Below are 19,614 nucleotides of genomic sequence, written 5' to 3'. Positions count from 1 at the left end.
ATAAATCTACTTATAGATCTGAGGCTTGTTTACTGGATTTGGAGATTGATGCGTTGCTGGTCTCTGATAACGACTGAGGGTTTGCAGTTATGTATTCAGTGTGTGTGTGTGTGTGTGTGTGTGTGTGTGTGCATGTGTGTGTTACCAAGACTTTTAATGTCCTCTTCTGTTTTTGTTCATTCAGTTAGAAAAGTGTGACTGCATATTCATGAGGCGTGTTCCCTTCAAAGGTTTTCCCAGAACAGTTGTTAAAGTTTAAAGTCTCAGAGTTGGAGAGGGGGAGAGAGATAAAGAGGGAGAGAAAAACAACTTGATAACTGCAGAGGGACTCAGGGCTCAAACTTGGTTAAGAGAAAAAAGAAAAGTGAGCGACAGAGCGAGAAGAGAGCAGGCAGATGTACGGATGTCAGAAAGATGTCATTATCTGCATTTTTGTGTGTGCTCGTGCAGTTTAACTTAACCACTGAATTATACTGTAGCCTCTCCTGCTCAGGAAGCAGTAAACGTAGCAGAAACTCTCCTTTATGACTGTGTCTCTGCCAAGCTGGCCTGGCCTGTGCTGTTCTGTTTTCACAGTACCTTAGGGTTAGCCACCCAGGGGCTTTCCTCTCCTCTCCTCCATCTCTCCCCACCCAGGGGCTTTCCTCTCCTCTCCTCCATCTCTCCCCACCCAGGGGCTTTCCTCTCCTCTCCTCCATCTCTCCCCACCCAGGGGCTTTCCTCTCCTCTCCTCCATCTCTCCCCACCCAGGGGCTTTCCTCTCCTCTCCTCCATCTCTCCCCACCCAGGGGCTTTCCTCTCCTCTCCTCCATCTCTCCCCACCCAGGGGCTTTCCTCTCCTCTCCTCCATCTCTCCCCACCCAGGGGCTTTCCTCTCCTCTCCTCCATCTCTCCCCACCCAGGGGCTTTCCTCTCCTCTCCTCCATCTCTCCCCACCCAGGGGCTTTCCTCTCCTCTCCTCCATCTCTCCCCACCCAGGGGCTTTCCTCTCCTCTCCTCCATCTCTCCCCACCCAGGGGCTTTCCTCTCCTCTCCTCCATCTCTCCCCACCCAGGGGCTTTCCTCTCCTCTCCTCCATCTCTCCCCACCCAGGGGCTTTCCTCTCCTCTCCTCCATCTCTCCCCACCCAGGGGCTTTCCTCTCCTCTCCTCCATCTCTCCCCACCCAGGGGCTTTCCTCTCCTCTCCTCCATCTCTCCCCACCCAGGGGCTTTCCTCTCCTCTCCTCCATCTCTCCCCACCCAGGGGCTTTCCTCTCCTCTCCTCCATCTCTCCCCACCCATGAGCCAGACCACGACTCAATACACACAACACTCCCATAATGCTGACCTCTGAGTTAAGTGGCAGAACTGTTGTTTACCTGTCTGTTCCGCTCTCAGGGTGATTTAGGAAGGGAGGGTAAACAGGGAGGAAGACGCTTCAGGGAAGAACAGTACCCCAACAGTGGAACTGGACTTGTAACATCCATGTAACTGCTATGTTTTATTTGTAATGACAAATTCCACATAAAGTTTGACTTTAATGAAAGCCTCTAACATAGTGTTTCTCTTTGTAGTCATGGTTACATAGTAAAGGTTGCTCCTCCATGGTTCAGTGCAACAGGCTTATGATACACCCCCCCTGGGATGAGAGAATGCTGTGGAGTCCTTTACTGGGTGCATCCTCTAAACAACATGAACTAGAATGAAACAGCAGTAATTGATGCATGCAAGACAAGTGAAACCTTCCATATCGCACCACTTAGTCTGCGGCGCAGCACTTGATGCGACTCGTCTGTCAGTAACAATGTTTTTTTTCTTTTCTCGCTAAGAGATAGGGTGGTGATACGGTGGTGGAATGGCTGAAACAGGTGTGTGTTGTTGTGTGGTTTGTCGATGTGGGTGTGTTGACGTGTGTTGGGCCTGGGTGATGAGGGGGCCATGCTAATTCCTTTCCTTTGAGAGAGCTGCTGTGTTGAGTGTCTTATCTCACTGGGGCTTTGTGGGGAATGTGTTTGATATCGGAGGTGGGTGAAGGAGACACAAGAATGGGCGTAGGGTAGGTGAGCAGACCTGGAGGTCTGGAGGGTGTAGGGTAGGACTGATATTGGTGTGTCACTGAGAGATAAAGATGTCATCATCTGTCACATCTTAGCTACAGCACACCTGGCTACAGCTCACTGCCAGGGAACCATGTCATCTATTGTTCATCATTTCCTGTGTGTTTGTGTGTGTTAGTGCTGAGCGATTAACCGGAATTTCGGTTATTTGTTGTTTTTTAAACAACAAATTCACCACTGTTCAATTATTTGAATTCAATTGAGTATTTTTCTTTCTTCTGTGAGCTCAATGGCAGTTTTTCTAGAGATAAATAAGATCAAGTCTGAACTATGTGATGTAGTAGGGAGTTGTAGTTTCCAACAGGCCAATATTCTACATAGTATAGCGCAGAAAATTGGTAATTAACTACAATGACCATAATCCATTGCGCGCCTACTTGTATTGTCTGTGTTTCTTACCTGGTACATAAAAGAGACAGAAGAAGGCGTGATTGAGGGATAGAAAGCAGTTGCTTCACCAGGTATCTCTACCTAAAAAACATACATGATCTAAGTGATTGATAGTTGGTATTCAGCAGTCATAAAAAGTATGCCTTATTTACTTTGAATAACTACTAAAATAGTGATTATGTCAGACAGCATAGGCAGCAGCTCTATAGAGATGATATGATGACTTAGAATAAAATAAAACAAATGTAATATACACAACTGAAATATTTTATTAAAGTAATGTAATGTGAATAAATGATGGTTAATAAGCGATAAGCAGTGATGGGCAGTCACTACCATCATGGGACTTTTAATAATAGTTTATTCTGTGTTACAGCATTCAACCAACATAATGCATAGTGCATTTAATGTTTTAAAAAAACAGGATTCGTTTTTAATCTAACTGATTATTTTTTTATCTAACCGAAACAGAACCAACCTCAAAAAGCACTAATCGTTCAGCAGTGTGTATGTGTGACCAGGGTCAAAGCTTTAGGGTAATTTCGACACAGAGGGAAGGAGATGACTGGAATGTTTATGTAGTGAATGTGACTGGGTCTGACTTCAGTAGGGCCTAGTATAGCTTTGACGTGCGTGCCGTGCATTGAACGCCTTGTAAATATGATTCTAAAAACACCTGTCAAGACAAATGCAATGATTTAAATATTGTTTTTATGACTGCTCAGAATCAATTCAGCTTTTTAAAGTCACTTTACACCTGCATAAAAGTCTTTAAGCTTTATTTTGGAATCCTGCGATTCAATTGGAATAAATGACACACAGAGATTAGCGTAGGTTGCAAGCACCACTAAGACAAACACTATGGCAAGACACACTATCTTATGCACTTGAAGACTAAGGTATGGACAAACCGCAAACAGAGAAACACTCTAAATACTCTGAGACAGACAAGCAGGCATCCACACACACACACACACACACACACACACACACAAACACACACTGGCTTTAAAGGGATAATCCGCCCCAAACCACTAATTCCTATGACAACATGTGAAAATTGTTGTGGAAATCTGTTGCAGCTCAAGTCGACTACAAAACCCTCAATGCAATGCTCTCTCTGGGCATTAATCCACTCAGTTGAATGGGTAGCAGCTCCCCTTCACCCATTTACTGGCAGGGCTACTGGCTGCATGAAGCTGGGGTGGCGGGAGAGGAGAGTCCTGCTGGCCCCTAGTCTTTCAGCTCAAATTCCATGTGAGGAAGAAAGTCTTTTTTCATCCTCTACAGGAATAGCTTGGTCTTGACAATACTGAACTAGCAACACATTCATTTGGCTAAGCCTGTCTGAATAGTTGTAGAGTTATATCTCTACACTCATGGTTTATTTGTAGAAACATCTGGTGTACATTCTGTTTACTACTGTTAATTTCAGAACAGCGTCACTTGGTTATTTAACAACAGTAGTAAAGTGGACATTAGCATATGTTCTATGTTTGCGTCTGGAGTGTGTATTTGTGTTCATTTGGGCACTGTGAGCTTGGCTTTGGTTATAGCTTTACAAAAATACCTTCTCACCAGAAGTTACTGGCTGGGAGGAAACCAAACCGAGGCTAAACTCTGCAAACAGGAAGTGTCTCTTTCTCTCTCATTGTTGTGTTTTTATAGACTGTGCTTCCTTTTGCCTGCTGTGGTTACCATGGTTACAGCAGCCCCCTGATCTCTGGTGTTGTTTATGGGATGGCCCAGAGCAAAGCAGAGCTAGGCCCTGTCTGTCTGTCTGAATAACGCCAGTAAGAACGAGAGAAGAAGAGGAGGATGTGGTCTGTCCAAAGATGAGTAGAGATGGGGGTAGCACCTCTAATTATAGCTCACAGAAAGCAGAGGCAGAAGTGCTGCTGTGTGTGTTTTCATCTCGTGCTATTTTGGACCTGTCCTTGTCTCTGTCCCTTTGTCCCGGTCCCTGTCTCCCTGTATGTGGCTGAAACATGAGTTGTAATCACTAAGACGTCCTTGCCTGAGCAGGAAACCAAACAATAGACTACTATCAAAAATGATCTCAGGGGGGCAGTTGGTGGGGAGGGCTGTGTTTGTGTGTGTATGGCTAATTAAAAAGGCTGAGAGCTTTTCTGGTGTTGATTAAAGGTCTTGCTGCATTCTCCCTGCTCTCTGGAACTCGTATTTGCGCTGCTCCTTTTTCGTAAAGGGAGGGAGGGAGGGAGGGCTGGCTGGCTGGCTGGCTGGCTGGCTGGCTGGCTGAGAGAGAGAGAGAGAGAGAGAGAGAGAGAGAGAGAGAGCACTGACCAATCTCATCCAATTAATACCAGTAGTATTCTAATCACCCATGTTACGGTAATGGAATCTTTATAATGTTCCATAGTAACACATGCTGTATGGAGAGACACTGAAGCCCTGGTAATAAATGGCCGATCGTGTGGTTTTATCTCTGCACATCCTGAACCCACAAAAGGAAACCTGAGGTGTTTTGGAAACTCGGGTCAGGACAGAGGAAACTTTAGACAGAATGCATAAACCTCTGCTCCACTGTCAAAGAAAGAGGTAGACACACACAAACGTGAGTACACACACAAACGTGAGTACACACACGTGCGCATGCACGCATACACATTGTGAGTTGACATTTGTTAGCTTCGACATTGTTTCCCTTGTCTACAGGTAGCTGTAGTCTATTCTGTCTTCAACAGTGTCAATATAATGAGATGTGCTTGTCTTAGCTGAGGAGTTACAGAGAGAAAGTCTCTGTTTTTATTCAGTAATTAAATTGGTCCCTGTATTTCCCTGGAGCAGTCAGCAACTGTTGACAGGTCCATTTCACTTCACTATGTATGTTATATAAGCTGCCCTTTGGGCAGAACCTTTCAATGCTGATGTCTCTCTCTCTCTCTCTCTCTCTCTCTCTCTCTGCTAGAGCTACTGCAATCAGATAACACACACACACACAGGTAGGTCTCAGGTGATTTACATAACGATGAGGGCTGGAAGCACACCTTCCATTGGTTGTCTATATATAGCTCTCTGGCAGCTCTGTCCTCCCACACAATCAAATGAGCTGGCCTGATAGGATCACATCGCACTATACCAGTCACACACACACACACACACACACACACACACACACACACACACACACACACACACACACACGCCAGCCTGAGAGAAACCATTCACAGAAAGGACCCCATACAATGGCTTTGTTATTCCACAGCTGGTTATTTTGGGCTTGTTTTTATCTTCTTCCTATGGGAAAGTTGAAGCAATTGTATTTCACAGGTCATATTTATCTCTGGTGCTTTATCAAGCTGGAGTTGTTTCTCATGATTTTATCTCTAACCAATCCCAAAAGTCAACTTCATTTTGACCCCAGTGTTTGTTGTGTGTTTGTGCAAGTGTGCATGTGTACGTATGTGTGCGTATGGCTAATTAAAAAGGCCGAGAGCTCTTCTGGTGTTGATTAAAGCTCTTGCTGCCATGAAAACAGAACACATGGCTTTATATTAGCAACATTCTATTCAACAATACTTTTCTGATGTCCCTATTTTGTGTGCTCTTCTTTTTTGGGTATGTTCTAAAAGTTTGTAATAACAGGAGGTCGATGGACACAGTGGGCCATGATTAACATTCCTGCTGTAATTCCAGACATACTTACCCAGCAGAGAAAGTCTACGAACTGCTGCTCTCTCTGCTGATCTGCTCTCTGTCAACCCCTCTTTTATCTGACCTGGCTGTCTGTCTATCCTACTGCTACAGCTCCGAGAGATGGGAGGGGAAGAGAGGAGAGGATAGGAGAGGAGAGAGAGGGGAGAGGAGAGGACAGGGAGGAGAGGATAAGAGAATAGAGGAGAAGGGAGGGGAGAGGACAGGAAGAAGAGGAGAGGATAAGAGAATAGAGGAGAGGACATGGAGGAGAAGATAAGAGGAGAAGGGAGGGGAGAGGACAGGAAGGAGAGGAGAGGATAAGAGAATAGAGGAGGAGAGAGGAGAGGACAGGGAGGAGAGGAGAAGAGAAGAGAGTGGAGAGGAGTGGACAGGAAGGAGGGGAGGGGAAGGGAAAGGTCCTGTTGAAAGGTTCAAACCAATTAAGCCCTTCATCCTCTAGCAGTGGACTGGAACATAGTTTAGCACTCCCAGTAGGATCCAGGCCAACCAACACAGCAACACATACCTCACTAGTGACTACCTACCCTGACTGACCCACAGCCAGACGGATAGGCCTCACTAGTGACTACCTACCCTGACTGACCCACAGCCAGACGGATAGGCCTCACTAGTGACTACCTACCCTGACTGACCCACAGCCAGACGGATAGGCCTCACTAGTGACTACCTACCCTGACTGACCCACAGCCAGACGGATAGGCCTCACTAGTGACTACCTACCCTGACTGACCCACAGCCAGACGGATAGGCCTCACTAGTGACTACCTACCCTGACTGACCAAGTGACAGCCAGATGCATAGGCTTCTGTTGTCAACAACTGCATTACAATTATAAAGAATGCCGCTATATTGTATACATATTTTGCATGCATTCAGTCCTAGGGCTGTAACGGTAATTGAATAACCGTGTAACTGACAGTTATGGATGAAGACTGCCATGAAAGTAAAATAACCATCAAAACTGTTTAAATAGGCCTACATTCATAAAAAAAAATCTATAAAACAAAATGTAACTTTCTTTTCATGTAGATACACTTTACCTAATAGCAGGAGTGTTTACTAATGTTTTGTTAACTTAAATAATAATAATAATAATATGCCATTTAGCAGACGCTTTTATCCAAAGCGACTTACAGTCGTGCGTGCATACATTTTTGTGTATGGGTGGTCCCGGGGATCGAACCCACTACCTTGGCGTTACAAGCGCCGTGCTCTACCAGCTGAGCTACAGAGGACCACTGTCTACATCTCTCCTCCTCTTTCCAACTGTCATTTGATGCTCGAGCAGCTGATCCACTAGATGCACGAGGGTGTAGGAGCACTAGCCTATAGGCATTGGCACTTCAGTAAAGAAATTGTTTGTGTGGACGTTCTTTTGTACAATGCACGTTTTCAAGGTTGTTCTGGCTCTGAGGTCTATAATGCGCTAATGTTGTGTCAAATGGACAATGCGCCAATCCTCTCCAACCTGGTATAATTTGATACAGATCTTTTTTTAATTTATAGTCTACTCAACACTGATAAATAGGCTATGGACATGCTGTGTGTTTTTTTCTATTTAAATGATTGTCAATTTCATCTTCATACTATCACATAGCTGTCTCTCCCCTTCATACTTTCCTTGTCAATTTATTATCTTATAGCCTACTTTCGGAAAACCTAATGTAGGCCTAGGTTTTTTTATGGAAAGGAAAGGAAACATATTTGCTCTTGTGTCTGACATACGCTGGTGGCTTTGATTGACGGGTCCTTTTACGGGGGTGTTTGTGTGTGAGTTCGCTGATTCTCTCTATAGGCCTGTGAGGTTGACCATACGGTTGGATTGGAACAGTGAGGAGGCAATTCGAGGAAGATGTGCTTTTTCTTGTCAATGTGAGGATTTTATTAGCTAACATGAAGATAATAAGCCGGCGACTGTACAAGTATTTACAAAAACAAATAAACAGGACAGTGAACAGAAAGGGAGGCCTAATAAACTGAACTGAATAACATAGAGCTCTAACAAGAGAAAACCATGTCTGTAAACCCGGCAGCATGCCGATCTTATCATCTCTGTCTTGTCCAGAATGAGGCTCTAGATTAGGGGACGGTCGTCACAAGGCCTATATGTCCATTCAGAAAGTTTACTAAAGTAGCCTGTCTGGACTCCATCTCAGGGGTGTCAGGTTGTCATAACAATCCCCTGCTCTGACCTCTCTCTCCTCTCCTCTCATTTGTTCTCTTTTTAGTTATGTCTCTGGATGTTCAAAGGGAATACTTTGAGCTCCTGGCGGCCTTGCAGAGTCAGAGTGTAGTTAAGGAGCTGAACCTGAATGACTAGGATATTGCTCCTAGAGTGCAGCACAATCAATCAATCAATCAAATGTATTTATGAAGCCCTTTTTACATCAGCAGATGTCACAAAGTGCTTATACAGAAACCCAGCCTAAAACCCCAAAGAGAAAGCAATGCAGATGTAGAAGCACGGTGGTTAGGAAAAACTCCCTACAAAGGCAGGAACCTAAGAAGAAACCTGGAGAGGAACCAGGCTCTGAGGGGTGGCCAGTCCTCTTCTGGTTGTGCCGAGTGGAGATTATAAGAGTACATGGCCATTAAGGCCATATTTTTCTTCAAGATATTAAACCTTCATAGATGACCAGCAGGGTCAAATAATAATCACAGTGTGCGCTGAACTGAACCCTTCTACTGAGGAACTTGACTTGTGTTTTCAGCTTGGGCAAGTATAGTGTTTTGTAGTGCGTCGTAGTGGAGTAAATTCCGTATTAAAAAGGGCAATTTTGGAAAAGAAACTGTCAGATAATTGATACATTAGCAAACACTGGAATGTAGACCAGAGGATACAGTGGTGATAGCGAGTGTGGGAGACGATGGTTGTATCCCTGGCTGTCACCACTGACACAGTTCTGTAGACTCATCAATACTTTAGTGTGTGCAGAGTGACAAGACTTATCTACAAACCCTAAGGAACTGTTCACACTCAGTCACACACACTCGGGGACACAGTGACACACACACCTTTGCATTAAATGGGCAATCTGCTGTTGCTACATCAAGTTTTGGACTTATAAATGAATGATATGTCCCCATTGATTCTTGAAGAATATAACTCATTAATGAGTGTGGTGCTGTAAAGGGCAAACCGTCTTACCACGCCCTTCCAGAACCCCAGCTGGGCTCTATTAGCCACCTAACTGGGAAGGTTCTGGAAGGGCGTGGTAAGACGGTTTGCCCTTTACAGCACCACAATGCCTCATGAGTTAGTTCAACTGTCATACTCCATCAGAACCCAAAATATACGTTTGTTTTACTCCAATGTTGTAAACAAAGTAAATGTAAACAAACACTGTATAGCCTCAAAACATGGTTAAAAACAGTCTTTTTTTGTATTGCTTTTTACAGTAACAGTAGTTCGCTTTGTTATCATTTCAACTGCGAATTGGCCCTTTAACAACTACATTCATATTTTCAGCAAGGTTACTTTAAGAAAACTGAATACACATGCTCAGACATATTCAAGCCTTTTTTCCTTGAAGGATGTTGTTTGTGCTACATATCCTCTGGGCCGATGGATCAGGACCTCTGATGAGGAGGACAAACAAAAGTCACCATTGAAATTAGCAGCAGAGCCTGAAAAAAAGTTCCTCCCACCCCAAAATAGATGTGGAATACATGCCAATTAGAGACTCCATTCCAGTCAGCATCAACAAGAGGAGGAGGGAGGGAAGGAGGAAGGGAGGAGGGGGGGTGGAGGGAGGGAAGGACGGACGGAGGGGGAGGTGTCTGACCCAAGTGGAGCAGATGTCACTTGGTCAACACTTCCTGTTTTGTTGGCCTTTTTTATTTTGAGATGGCTAATTTGGAGGGCCAGCCAGTCGCTGAGTCTCCTGTCTCTTTGGCTTTATGTGTGGAGCTGGGCCTGAGATTTACACTGACACTTTGGTTTTATGTGTGGAGCTGGGCCTGAGATTTACACTGACACTTTGGTTTTATGTGTGGAGCTGGGCCTGAGATTTACACTGACACTTTGGTTTTATGTGTGGAGCTGGGCCTGAGATTTACACTGACACTTTGGTTTTATGTGTGGAGCTGGGCCTGAGATTTACACTGACACTTTGGTTTTATGTGTGGAGCTGGGCCTGAGATTTACACTGACACTTTGGTTTTATGTGTGGAGCTGGGCCTGAGATTTACACTGACACTTTGGTTTTATGTGTGGAGCTGGGCCTGAGATTTACACTGACACTTTGGTTTTATGTGTGGAGCTGGGCCTGAGATTTACACTGACACTTTGGTTTTATGTGTGGAGCTGGGCCTGAGATTTACACTGACACTTTGGTTTTATGTGTGGAGCTGGGCCTGAGATTTACACTGACACTTTGGCTTTATGTGTGGAGCTGGGCCTGAGATTTACACTGACACTTTGGTTTTATGTGTGGAGCTGGGCCTGAGTTTTACACGGACACTTTGGCGCCCATTGTTCCCGTTTCCCTTTTCTCCTAGCAGACCCGACCACAGACGACATCACTCAGCTTCAGCTCAGTGTGTCTCTTTCTGCCTGCCTCCATCACCACAGACTTGCCACAACTATCTTTTTACCAGGCTTTACTTGTTTTGTAACCCCAAAATAAGGACACAAATCAGCAGTTCACATCTCAAAGTGGTAGTTTTTTTGGGGGGGGGATGTGTGTACTTACTCCAGATTCGTACTACAGTTATGATAGTGTACAAATAACTTATTAATGCAGAATGAACATGTGAACTCATGAGTAGTGATAGAGTTTATAAGAGGTCAAGTGTGTCAAGTTACAGAAAGACTCTCGGTTTCATACTTTCTCAATCAGTCATTCTGTGTTCTGCGTAATAATCTGGAGGAGGGACCAGAGGGATAGAGGTTCCCGTACACACTGGCCATACTGGTAGAACCGATCCAGAGGGGAGAACGATACAGTTCTGGGAAGGAGATGAGGAGGAGGAGAGACTGACTGTCTGTTCAGTGTTCAGTGGGACTCATCAAAACTCCTAGCCCTGAACCAGGCTTCAACAGACACATCTTCATCATCACATCACACCATGACTTCATGATTCTGAGAAACAGTTTGTCCATCAGCCAGTTTCATATTTCAGACACTCATTGTCAGACGTACAGTTGACCTGTGAGTAGAGCTGTTGCGGTGACCGTATTACCGCCACACCGCCATTCGTGTCATGACCACAGTCAAATTCCACAAGACCGTTGAGTCAAGGTAATCTCCTGTTATGCACTCTGGACATGCGTTAGTAGTACCCAACTTGCTAACTACCATCAGGTCCTAATGGCCTGGTACTCAGGGCTCTATTGCCTCTCTAACCACTCTGACATCAATGCAAATGCAATCGAAAATCACATCAAACACATAATCAGAACAGTATGTGCTTTTAAATCTCACCTCACTGTGACTGAACAATTTGAAGAAAGAAGTTAAACAGCAGGTTGAAACTGAGTGGAAAACATGGTCATTGTGGATGTTGTTTCAAAGCCTGACACAATGAAATGGACAGCGCTTTCTAATTAAAAACACCCATATGCATAGCATAGGCCTATATATGAGTCCCAAAAAAATCCTGAATTTAAAAAATGATTGTGCCGTTATACAATACATAGCCTACCGTATATTACACATGGCAGAACAATAAAACAAAAATTCTGATTTAAGATATCTTTGGCACATAATTGGTCTAGCCTAAATTAAACAAATTCAAAGTTAGCCCACAATTATAATGAATTTGTAAATTATTTAGATTTTATATTTGTATAACTAATAGGCTGACACATTACCTTTAGCTACTGAATATCTCACTACCATGTGTTTTCATCTCCTCCCCTCTCTCCTTCAATCCTTTCTCCAGCGCGGAGAGAGAGGGGCTGTCAACAGATTAGTGAAATATGTTTCATTATGAAAACATGTTACTATCGATGTTCCCGAACAGATTTCACTTGGTTTCCCAAATTAAGCACTGGGTAGCTGCAGGAACAGTGTGGAGAGCCCATGGCATACAGAGTTTGGGTGGAATATCACCTCTCGCGTGAAATAACCTGACATGAGTGAAACGAACCAGCGGGAATGTGGCCACCATTCGCTATTGGAGTGCATACGGATGACATGTCTTTTTTCCCTGCCCCTGTTCCTAAATCGAAACTCATTTGACATATTAGTAAAGACAAGATTAAATTGAGAATAGTCTGATGGGTGCAAATATGATCACTTGGTGAGAGAACAGCGTGTGCAGCCTGAGACAAGGAACAGAGCGCAAGCTTTTTTTGTGACTTTCTCAAACCGTCAAAAGCCTATAGTCGCATCATGCAGCCCATATACAGTGCCTTCGGAAAGTATTCAGACCCCTTGACTTCTTCCACATTTTGTTACAGCCTTATTCTAAAATGGATTACATTTTTTACAAATCTTCAGCAATCTACACACAATACCCCATAATGACAAAGCGAAAACAGGTTTTTAGATTTTTTTGCAGATGTATTAAAAATTAAAAACAGAAATACCTTATTTACATAAGTATTCAGGCCCTTTGCTATGAGACTCGAAATTGAGCTCAGATGCATCCTGTTTCCATTGATTGGAGTCCACCTGTGGTAAATTCAATTGATTGGACATGATTTGGAAAGGTACACACCTGTCTATATAAGGTCTCACAGTTGACAGTGCATGTCAGAGCAAAAACCAAGCCATGAGGTCGAAGGAATTGTCCGTAGAGCTCCGAGACAGGATTGTGTCGAGGCACAAATCTGGGGAAGGGTACCAAAACATGTCTGCAGCATTGAAGGTCCCCAAGAACACAGTGGCCTCATCATTCTTAAATGGAAGAAGTTTGGAACCACCAAGACTCTTCCTAGAGCTGGCCGCCCGGCCAAACTGCGCGATCGGGGGAGAAGGGCCTTGGTCAGGGAGGTGACCAAGAACCCGATGGTCACTCTGACAGAGCTCTAGAGTTCCTCTTTGGAGATGGGAGAACTTTCCAGAAGGGTAACCATCTCTGCAAGACTCCACCAATCAGGCATTTATGGTAGAGTGGCCAGATGGAAGCCACTCCTCAGTTAAAGGCACATGACAGCCCACTTGGAGTTTGCCAAAAGGCACCTAAAGACTCTCAGACCATGAGAAACAAGATTGAACTCTTTGGCCTGAATGCCAAGCGTCACGTCTGGAGGAAAGCTGGCACCATCCCTACAGTGAAGCACGGTGGTGGCAGCATAATGCTGTGGGAATGTTTTTCAGCGGCAGGGGCATGGAGACTAGTCAGGATCGAGGGAAAGATGAACGGAGCAAAGTACAGAGCGATCCTTGATGAAAACCTGCTCCAGAGCGCTCACGACCTCAGACTGGGGCGAAGGTTCACCTTCCAACAGGACAACGACCCTAAACACACAGCCAAGACAACGCAAAAGTGGCTTCGGGACAAGTCTCATTGTCCTTTAGTGGCCAAGCCAGAACCTGGACTTGAACCCGATCTAACATCTCTGGAGAGACCTGAAAATAGCTGTGCAGCAACGCTCCCCATCCAACCTGACCGAGCTTGAGAGGATCTGCAGAGAAGAAACTTCCCAAATACAGGTGTGCCAAGCTTGTAGCGTCATACCCAAGAAGACTCGATGCTGTAATCACTGCCAAAGGTGCTTCAACAAAATACTGAGTAAAGGGTCTGAATACTTATGTAAATGTGATATTTCTGTTTTTTATTTTTAATACATTATTAAACATTTCTAAAAACCAGTTTTTGCTTTGTCATTATGGGGTATTCAATTTTAGAATAAGGCTGTAACGTAACAAAATGTGGAAAAAGTCAAGGGGCCTGAATACTTTCCGAAGGCACTGTATCTCTTGATTTCCAAGGCATTCTAAGGTTTGTATCATTCACAACAAATGATCACTTTTACGCTCAACATAGTCACTTCATATGCACACTCTTGCTCCGGAATGGGAAAAATATCATTTCTATTTTATTCAGCTAAATTCAATTATATTCTTCTCACTATAAAATCATATAATATAAAATAATGGCACGGGACATATAAGCATATTTTGTCAGCTAAATGAACAGGCCTACAGCCTATGGCATGGAGCATAGCCAGATAACATACAGTAGGCCAACTCTTATTCTGTTCTTCTGAAAAACATTTTCTTCATATCATAATGTTTCTTTAGATCTGCCTAAAATAAATAATAGGTTTATTGTGATGGTGTATATTAAATTGATTTATTAGACTTTGAAATGTAGATGTTGCAAAGGCGCGCATCAGTGGTTTGTATGCAGCTTGTATGTGTGGAGGCCTGGAGATACTAAACGTGTTTATGTTAATTAACGGTCAATTTCCATGAGAGTGGCATGCTTTTGCATTGCAATAACCGGATGACAAAATGTAATGACTGCCACAGACCTACCTGTGAGAGGGTCAGACAAACAGGGTCACTTTCTCACAGCACACACACACACACACACACACACACACACACACACACACACACACACACACACACACACATTCATCCCCTTTCTCAGTAGGATCCATTACTGTGGAAACTAAAGGTGAGTCTTAAGTGTCTTTCTGGTGAGAATCTAAATAGTTTGTGTAGGTAAATGTGGTCCCTCTCTCTGTGTGTTCTAAATATAGCTGGTAGTGGGAGTGAGAAGGAAACGGTAAAGAGACTGCTGTTTTCTGCTGATCAGTGGCCCCCTTTGTTTCCTTGTATGAGTCGCTGCTGTTACGTTCCTGGAATAATCCACGTGTTCTTCGACTCCCAAATGTCACACTATTCGCACTACTTTTGACTAGGTCCCATTGGGCTCTGGTCAAAAGTAGTGCACTAGATAGGGAATAGGGTGCCATTTGGGGCACACCACCGAGCCTGGTGACTCCTCATCAAGAAGAATTTAAGTCATTCCAAACATTGATGGCATTCATGCAGCCTCTGCCAAGTCTTTCTCCTTCCTCCACTCCAGCCTCCTAATATGGACGCCCTAAACCGAGGGCTGTGTCAAAACATGTTAGGGCACAGGTGTTACAGCTGCATTTACACACAAACAACAACTGGACTTTGACAGACAAACATGTCCATCAGAACGTTTCCCCTCACCACATTCTTACACAGAAGCACACACTACAGCGTGCGCACACACACAAAGACACACACACACCAACCTCATCAGCTCATTTTTATTCGTACAATAGGGTTGTGAAAAGCTAATCTTTCATTCTGTTGATAAACACACCATTTTTTTGTTTTGTTAGTTCTCTCTCATTAGCAGTGGGGAGTGATTGATGTAGTCAAACAGTAATAGTCTAGTGAACAATGGAGTGTTTGTTTAATGATACAGTATACATTGATGCTGTACGCGTCTGGCTGTGCACTGTGAAGGCCTGTAAACAGCCCTTTGATTTCCATGGGCGTCCAAACTAAAGCATGAATTACATCATCCGTTTTTCCCATTCGGGGTTTGAGAGTAAACAGCTGGCTTTATCAGTGTGTATAAAGGAGGCTTTTCTCCTCAAACACAGTACACACCACACTGAACACTATGGCTGAGAATTGCCAGGGACCTCACAATATAATATCACAATACTTAGGTGCCGATACAATATGTATTACGATTCTAAATGTATTGCGATTCTTTACTGTGATTTTATTGCGATTCGATGTTCCAAACATATTGCTCACCATATGTCTGCTGCAGAGGGACGAGAGCCATGAGAACAAGTTCTGATCAGTCATGGAAATAAAAGTGCTGAAAACAAATTGGCTCCCTATTTAAAAAGAAGATGGAGAACAAGCTATGAAGGAAAAATACTGGCGTTTTAGTGCAGGTACAGCAAACTAGCACAAAAATAATATTGCGATATTGTCACTAGACAGAAACACTCAGTCTCTAGCTTGCTCTCTCTGTCTTCATTTAGATTCTTTCCCCCTTTCACCCTTTTTGACTGGTGCTGCTTGGAATTTGGAAGCAGGCCAAGTCAACGTTCATGAATGACATTTACATAATTTCCCTCAGACACTTGAGACTTGGCATGTAGTTATAAACTTTCTACCCAATACTGGCTGGGAAATTATGTCATGTGAAGTCTTTATTTTTTCTTCTATTATTTTTTTTTTTGTGAGTCTATATCCGTATGCGGGTGAGAACGATTGCGCGCGTGTCAGTACGGTGTAGTAGGACCTGCATCTCTTTCCCAAACCCTTCCTGGATCCTGTTGTAGAACGTGGTGAGGCAATCTTTCCCACTGACTCCCCCATGCAATGCAAATGTCCCAGAGCAGCATGCAAAGCCATAAGAATCTGCCATTTATGTCACTGAAGAATGTAGAGTTAGGAGTAGAGTACAGGCCAGTGGAGGAAAATAGAGCCCTGGGAGTTAAGTGTTACTGCTGTACTGTAAGAAAACACTTGAACTGAAGTCCAGAGGTTGGTAGTAAGAAATTGATTTTCCGAAAAACTAAACTCCCTCCCTCCCCCTATCAGAGTCCTCGGTGTCGGCGCCCCTGGGGTCAGTCCCTATGGACCTGCGTGTGACGGAGCGTGTGATGCGGCCGGGTTCGGACACGGCCCTGCTGACGCCCCTGCACCCCCCGCTGCTCCTCAGCCCCTTCTCCCCCCAGCCCTGCACCCCCTTCTCGCAGCAGCAGCTGCACCAGCACATACGGGTACATACAGTACAGCTAGGCCCACTCTCAGCACACAGTCCCCAAACACTCACACTGATGCCACTGGAATCCATGCATTTAATTACATGTGCTGTATGTAATGTTAAATGCCTGTAATGTTTACATTTGTGCAAATCATATTAGTAATGACTTTCATGCCCGATTTACGCTCATTAGTCCAAGTCTTTCTGTCACCCATATGTCACACATTCCCAGGCCAGAGGGGCACTTTTTCCTGTTTCCACACATATTTTACTGAGTGTCTCATCGGATTTCAGTTCAACATGGAACAACGGAGACGTGAGCAGGAGCAGGAGAAACAGCAAGAGCTGCAGCAGCTGTGGCACAAGGACAAGAGCCAACAGAGTGAGTTTTACTGTGTCTGTGTCTGTGTGTGTGTGTTTAGTTTGACCATCCTTGTGGGGACCAAAGGCCTCACAAGGATAGTTAGTAAAACAAGGAAAATTCAGACAAGTGGGGACATTTCGGTGGTCCCCATAAGGTAAAAGGCTATTTTAGGCTTAGGAATTAGGGTTAGGGTTACAATTAGGGTTAGAGGTTAGGTTTAGGGTTAGGAAAATAATGGATTTTGAATGGGAATCAATTGTTTGGTCCCCACAAGGATAGTAAAACATACGTGTGTGTGTGTTTGTACACTGTAGTATTGTTTCCTGATTGAAAATGTTCTGCACAATCTGGTGTAAAGAGAGATAGATCCATCAATGTCACTTTCACAAGATAAACATCCTGCACACACACACAAACATAAACACAGATAAACACACACACACACACACACACAAACATGAACACAGATAAACGCACACACAGACACACACACTCTGCAAATGTAAATTTTCACACCAACCAAACAAAGAATGCCTTGTGCAAAAACCAACATGTACACCCATTTGAGAGGCATTTTCCTCTGCCTATTTCCAGCAGACTGAGTCATCATAAATTGCACCTATACAAAAATAATACCAAATCTCTTCTCTTACAACAAGCAGATGAAAACAGTAATTTTGTGCTCTGTGTTTGTATGTCCATAAATACATCTGTGTGGTCTCTGAGCATTCCTTCAGTCAGAACAGTATCTGGTAGGGCCCAGAAGGAGAGGAGAGGATGAGCTGAGTGCTGTTGTTTTGACCTCTGCCCTGTGGGTCCCAAACCTGGTTCTCTGTGAGTGGCTGTCAAAGAACCACTGTGGCTCTGAGCTGCACATCTCTGTGTGTTGTGGGCTGAGGCTGAGGCATGCTGGGAGGGCTGTGGTAGTAGACATCACGTGTTGCTTCCTCCTCACACAGAGCCCACTGTTCCCGTTGCCTTGCACACACACACACACACACACACACACACACACACACACACTGGGACGGTCAGGTCCATCTGTGGATAGAGGGAAAGACTAATAGAGGGCCATTCCCAATGTGATGCTCTGTGGTATAACAGGAGGAGTGTCATACTGTATATAGTCTATCTTCTTACTTACCATTTTCTCTTTTTTATCTTCAGTTACCAGACCCTGCAGAGTGATTTGTCTGATGGTCTCTATATCTGTGTTGATTGACAGGTGCCGTGGCCAGTTCCCTGGTGAAGCAGAAGCTCCAGGAGGTGATTCTGAAGAAGCAAAAACAACAAGCCCTGGAAAGGACCAGCTCCAACCCTCTCAGTGGTCCCCCAGTGGGCTACAGGTCAGAACACCTTACACCTTCAGTAGCATGCTTTCTTTTTTTAGCATTACATTGTTTCACTATGTGTGTTGTGCTCTGTCATTTCACCTTGATTTCAGTTTCCAATTGATTGTCCGACTGACTGTGTTGGGTGCCTGCGTTTTGTTTCTGTAGGGAGCTGGCTCCAGACCCCAGTGGGCCACCCCAGCCTCTGGTGTCCTCCCCCCCACAGGGTTCCAGCGAGGGCTCAGATGAGACCCCTCTACGCAGGGCAGGTGAGACCCCCACACACTAAGCCAGGTTTTTGCCATGCAAGTGTATAGTTCTCACTGCCGTGCCTCAGGGCCTGATGCTATGAGGCTACACTCTACAATTAGCCCATTACATACGATCCTTGTTACAGAGCTGTCAGCTGAAGCACGGTTCACGGCACTACACACAGCCCAGAGAGGTGACTGACTGACAGAGTACTCATTCTAACACCGTTTTGACACGCAGTTAATAAGCCACGTGGCTGCACACTACTTCATCACTGTCATCCTGTTCATAATACCTGTTTGGAATCGGATCTAGGCTTCACAATGTCTGTAGAACATGTTTTAGAGAAGCTCATGGTAAATCAAAAATGTTTCCTACCTAGTACATTATGTACATCAGCAGAATTAACCTGCTGAAAATGTATGAATGGAGAGGAAATTGTATCTTTCAAAGGGATTGATCCTGATTTCTACATTGTACTCAGCTACTAACTTTATTTTGGTTTGGATAGTTTTCGGAGACAGTGAATTTATACAAATTATATTATCTCTGTCATTGAGCAGCCTCAGAGCCCAACCTGAAACACAAGCTGAAGAAACACCTGAACACTCGTAAGAGTCCTCTGACCCGCAAGGAGAGTGCCCCGCCCACCATCAAACACCGGGTGCCTGACACTCTGGGTAAGTTCCTCACTCCCCCAAACACTGCTGCCCACTAGGCTCTGTGGTACCAGGGCTAATATAATGACTGGGAAATGTTGTGTTATGAACTCTCTCTCTCTCTCTCTCTCTCTCTCTCTCTCTCTCTCTCTCTCTCTCTCTCTCTCCT

The 19,614-nt window shown here is 44.4% G+C and overlaps 1 protein-coding gene across 1 annotated transcript in view; it reads left to right on the top strand.

Annotated features, from left to right (window-relative positions):
- The window catches only part of LOC311148100 (histone deacetylase 7-like), a 52,410-nt gene that overhangs the window by 17,980 nt on the left and 14,816 nt on the right, over positions 1–19,614 (top strand). Inside the window, exons 2-6 of the mRNA XM_084185010.1 lie at positions 16,674–16,855; positions 17,134–17,221; positions 18,429–18,549; positions 18,703–18,803; positions 19,350–19,470. Of these exons, the coding sequence (XP_084041136.1) occupies positions 16,674–16,855; positions 17,134–17,221; positions 18,429–18,549; positions 18,703–18,803; positions 19,350–19,470 (613 nt within the window). The remainder of the gene's footprint in view (positions 1–16,673; positions 16,856–17,133; positions 17,222–18,428; positions 18,550–18,702; positions 18,804–19,349; positions 19,471–19,614) is intronic.

This window comes from Coregonus lavaretus, assembly GCF_964263955.1.
Source record: "Coregonus lavaretus genome assembly, chromosome: 20".
Lineage (NCBI taxonomy): Eukaryota > Metazoa > Chordata > Actinopteri > Salmoniformes > Salmonidae > Coregonus > Coregonus lavaretus.
The sequence above is the reverse complement of the archived record's forward strand: the minus strand, read 5'-3'. Positions and strand labels throughout refer to the sequence as shown.